The following is a 4775-nucleotide window of genomic DNA, read 5'->3' as shown; positions in this document are numbered from 1 at the left end:
CCCCCCCCCCCCCCATTTTTTTTTGAATACTACTGATTCTATTACAATGCAGTATCTGTTCATAACTACTTTCTCAACCTATTGAAGCACAAGAGTCAATATTGCCTCCACTGAGGCTCGAACCCACCACCTCCCGTATAAAGGCAAATCCCGCCCCTTAGGAATCGTAATTTCACAATACATGGAAAGAAAGTTTGGAGTGTAGATACCAAATTGTTTTCCCTAATAATCCTTCATTTTTGACCAGGAAATTAGTAATTGCAATTACATGGATATTATGGTCTTTATATTACTTAGTCCTTTTTAATTCCTATATATACAAAACACTATTGATAGGGAATATACCCCGAATATACCGTCCTGCGAATAAGTACGTATGTCCAGCGTATTATATAGTTATTAGCCCTATATAATGGACTTGAGTCCTTCATGATAGGGGACTTTTTTCCTATCTCCCCCTCTCTACAAACACCCTTAGAAACTAAGCTCTTTCCTCTCTTTAAATGGTTCAAGAACAATCAATAAAAGAGATGAATTGAGGACCACATTTTTTTATCTAGATCTTGCTTTACATACAACTTCTATAAATATTTTGTGTGTTGGAATACATGAGAGAATTAACACTATCAACTACTATAATTGAAATTCACAATGATTCTATTAATTCCTACCAAACAATGGAGTCAATTCGTACTTTATTTCCACATTATTCTTTCCCTATAAAAATACAATTTATTTCACACCTAAATTCCTCCTTGCAACCAAACAATTGGGAAAGATTTTTTTTTTCTTCGAAAAAAAGGAGAAACTAAAAATACTAAGATTCTAATTATGTGAAAATGAAAGAATTGCAATTTCATATAACCAAACAAATGAATTTACTTAGAATTAAATGTGGAAGTGGGTGGGTTCGAGACTCTGTGAAAACGCTGCTGACTTTTTGTGCTTCAATAAGTTGAGAAAGTAGTTATGAACATATACTACATTGTAACATAGTGAATAGTACTAAAAAAATGAAAGTGAAATCCTAATTTTCTCTAACTAAACAAGTTTACACAATGTATAAAAATCTTGATTGAATATTAAATACAACCTAATTTTTATGGACCGACTCTATTACTCTATTAGGCCATCCCCATTGATGGATTTTACACGGATTTTAAGAAAAAAGGGATGAGGTGGAGGAGTGATAAATATGTGAGAGAAGAGAAATTTTCATACTGCAAATTTGGGGATTTTGCAATATAAATGGGACCCAAAAAGCAGAGAAGCTATAAAGCCTGTACGCGTTGCGCCCTACTTGCGCGCCCAGTGGACGCTCCAGGGGCGTGTAATTGCCTTTCACTTTTCTTTTAAATTGTTGCTAGATTTTATTTTTTGTTTTTTTTTTTCCCCTTTTCATCTTTTCTTTCCTAATCACACTTACAAAATCTCCTCAAAAACTACACCAAACTCTTAACTATTGGAGAAGGCCTTAGGATTAAATTGATAAATTGAATAAAAAAAAATTGGAATAATGAAGGGACAAAAGTGCGATTTTACATTTTTACCCCTCCAACCACCAAATGTTAAAATGTATATTCGTGTGGAGTTCACAATTCACCCAAAAGCTCATTGAAGCTTTTGCAATGGAGACTCGAAGCGGCCACTCTCACTCCCAGTCCCTCAGCCTCCTCCTTCCCCACTTTCAGTCCGATTTCAATTCCCTCTTCACAAATCTCAACACTCTTCTTCTTCCCACCCCCAACCACCGCCGCCGCCGCACAAATGCCCATCTTAGGTTCTCCTCAACCTCCGTTTCTCTTCAAACCGAAATCAAGAACCCTGAAATCCCCAAACCCTCTCCTCAAAATTGGCTGAAACCAGCCTCCCCGACAGTCCAGGCTCTCTTCAAGAACCTCTCTGTTCTCGAAAGGGCTCTCATTGGTGCCGGGGCCGGCGGCATTGCAGGTGCCTTCACCTATGTGTGTCTTCACCCTCTCGATACTATCAAAACCAAGCTCCAGACCAAGGGCGCTTCCGAAATTTATAGCGGTACTATGGATGCCGTTGTGAAAACCTTCCAAAGCAAGGGGATTCTTGGGTTTTACAGTGGGGTTTCAGCTGTGATTGTTGGGTCTACCTTTTCTTCTGCCGTCTACTTTGGGACTTGTGAGTTTGGGAAATCGGTTTTGGCTAAATTACCTCAGTACCCTCCTCTCCTCATCCCTCCAACCGCTGGCGCAATGGGGAATATAGTCTCTTCTGCTATAATGGTGCCCAAAGAATTAATCACACAGAGAATGCAGGCCGGGGCTAAGGGGAGGTCTTGGGAGGTTTTACTCAGGATTTTGGAGAAAGATGGTGTCTTAGGGTTATATGCGGGATATAGTGCTACATTGTTGAGGAATTTGCCTGCTGGTGTGCTTAGTTATTCGTCGTTCGAGTACTTGAAGGCTGCAGTGATAAAGGAGAGTAAGCAGGCGAAATTGGAGCCGTATCAGAGCGTTTGTTGCGGGGCGTTGGCTGGGGCAATATCAGCTTCATTGACAACCCCCTTGGATGTGGTGAAGACTAGATTGATGACCCAAGTTCACGGGGAAGCCGTAAATAAGGTTGCTGCTGCAATGGTTAGTGGTGTTTCTGCTACTGTGAGGCAGATTTTGAGGGAAGAAGGATGGGTGGGATTTACGCGAGGAATGGGGCCTAGAGTGCTTCATAGTTCTTGCTTTTCGGCTTTAGGATACTTTGCATTTGAGACGGCTAGACTTACAATTTTGGAGCAGTATCTGAAGCAAAAGGAACTTCAAACTGAGGAGGCTCTTGCTCCCTCTGCACCAGCCAATCCAAGTTTGTGAATTTAAATCGTAGTTCCAATGCAGTATGCCCTATTGGTGAGCCCTCTTGTTCTATATCCCTTTGAATTATATATGCAACTGAACTTGTACCTGTTGTCTTATTTTAAAGGCAATACTTTAGAAGCTCTTTAAATATGTATTTCTGGATTTGAGGCAATTTATATTTGTTATTTCCTTAGTTATCTTCACTAGTCATAGTATACCATTCAACTTATAGTTATGATGATTAATAATGACCTCATGTTTAGGATGTTTGGTTGAATTTCAAAGGCTTTTTAAGGAGGACAGACTTGTATAGTTTGCTTAGTTTGTAACTTGTTGGATTAAAGGCTAAAGTTAGTTGCTGCGAAATGCTACAACATAATTCTTTCAGTTGTGTTGGTCTTGCTTGGCTTTCATTTCTTTTGTAGGTTAGCAGTGCTGCCTAGTTTTCTAATTTGGGCTAGACTGCAAGAGGGAGACTATATGTTGAACTTAACATGTTTGTTGGATGTGGCTTCATTTTATTGGTTAATCGTAAGATGGTAGTGTCCCTGGCTATACCCAGTGAAGGATATTGAGTCACTAGGTGTACTAGAGTTGAAATATATTACTTGTTCATGATTTGAGAAAGGAGCACAGGTGTTTTTTTTTTTTTTTTTTTTTTGGAGGGGGTTGGTTCTATATACATTATAATTTTATTATAATAAAAGTTATTATAATAAAAGTTATTATTATTGTGTATACACAAGTGGTTGGTAGACTTGTTTTAGGTTATTCTTGAGTTTTCAGATAGTCCTATTTTTGGCAATGTCTAATTTACATTTACCTATTTTTGTTATGTATTAGAATTGTATTCTATAATAACAATTATTATTATTATTATTATAGTGTGTGTGTGTGTGTGTGTATATATATATTATTTATAGTCTATTTTTGTTAATGCCTAATTTTCCTTTATTTATTTATTTTTTAAAGAATTTTCCTTTATTTAATAACTTATTTTTGTCATGTATTATAAATGTATGATATTATTATTATTGTTATTATTCAACACACATATAGACACATAAGCATGGAGGGTATTTTTGTCTTTAAATGCTTATTCTATTTCTATTGCTTAATCCAACCAAACATTAGGATACAATTCTTGAAATCTATTCTTTCTGAGAACCAAACAATGGAACAAAGTTCCTATTCTATTTTTTTTTTTTTTTTTGGTAAATTTACAGGGTCTTTCTCTCCGTCCGTTTAACGGTCCGGGGTCCACCCACGTTCGCTCCGAGAGGCACAAGAGCTGGCCCAAGGGGAATCGTCACTTGTGGGAATTGAACCCGGGTTCTCCCGAAATTCCTCCCCACAAAGAGAGCTCACTTGCCACTTGAGCTACCCCGTTGGGTTAAGTTCCTATTCTATTACTTGCCTATTCCTTTCTCCATGGAATAGGATTCTTATTTTTCTAAAATTCATTTCATGAACCAAACGTGTTGTAATACATTGAGCTAGCATTTCTTTCTTAAAGACTTCAATCCAAGCCAGCATCAACCTATCTCTTTTTCTTCTATCCCTAATTATTTCTTTGTTAAAAACCTTTATAACCAGTACATCTTTGGGCCGACAAGTCCATGTTCAACATGTACATACTATATTAGTCTCTTATATCTTAGTTTGTCCTCCAAAGACTCAAAATACCTTGCTTAAGTAAATGATTTCCATTATGTTATTTTATTTTAGGGGTATCCCAGCCAAAATTTGTTTTAGTGTAACCGGCCTAATGTTTTGTTGATAAAATGCCCTTTGTCTATGTTTCATTTATGATGATTAAAATATTGAGCTGTATTGTTGCCCAATCAGTCCTCAGTTTCCATCCTTTCCTGTACACTTACACTCTGCACACAAGGAGACCCAAAGACCCCCCCCCCCCCCCCCCCCCCCCCCCCCCCCCCCCCCCCCCCCCCC

General features: G+C 37.9%; 1 protein-coding gene across 1 annotated transcript; it reads left to right on the top strand.

Moving 5' to 3' along the window:
* The first annotated feature begins 1614 nt into the window (after positions 1-1614).
* Positions 1615-3122, top strand: LOC116018956 (protein MITOFERRINLIKE 1, chloroplastic). The gene has a single exon (XM_031259012.1). It carries the CDS (start codon positions 1629-1631, stop codon positions 2835-2837), a length of 1209 nt encoding a protein of 402 aa, XP_031114872.1. The 5' UTR covers positions 1615-1628; the 3' UTR covers positions 2838-3122.
* The last annotated feature ends 1653 nt before the right edge of the window (positions 3123-4775 follow it).

The sequence above is a fragment of the Ipomoea triloba genome, chromosome 5 (assembly GCF_003576645.1).
Source record: "Ipomoea triloba cultivar NCNSP0323 chromosome 5, ASM357664v1".
NCBI lineage: Eukaryota > Viridiplantae > Streptophyta > Magnoliopsida > Solanales > Convolvulaceae > Ipomoea > Ipomoea triloba.
Note: the sequence above shows the minus strand (reverse complement) of the source record. Positions and strands in the feature narration are given on the sequence as shown.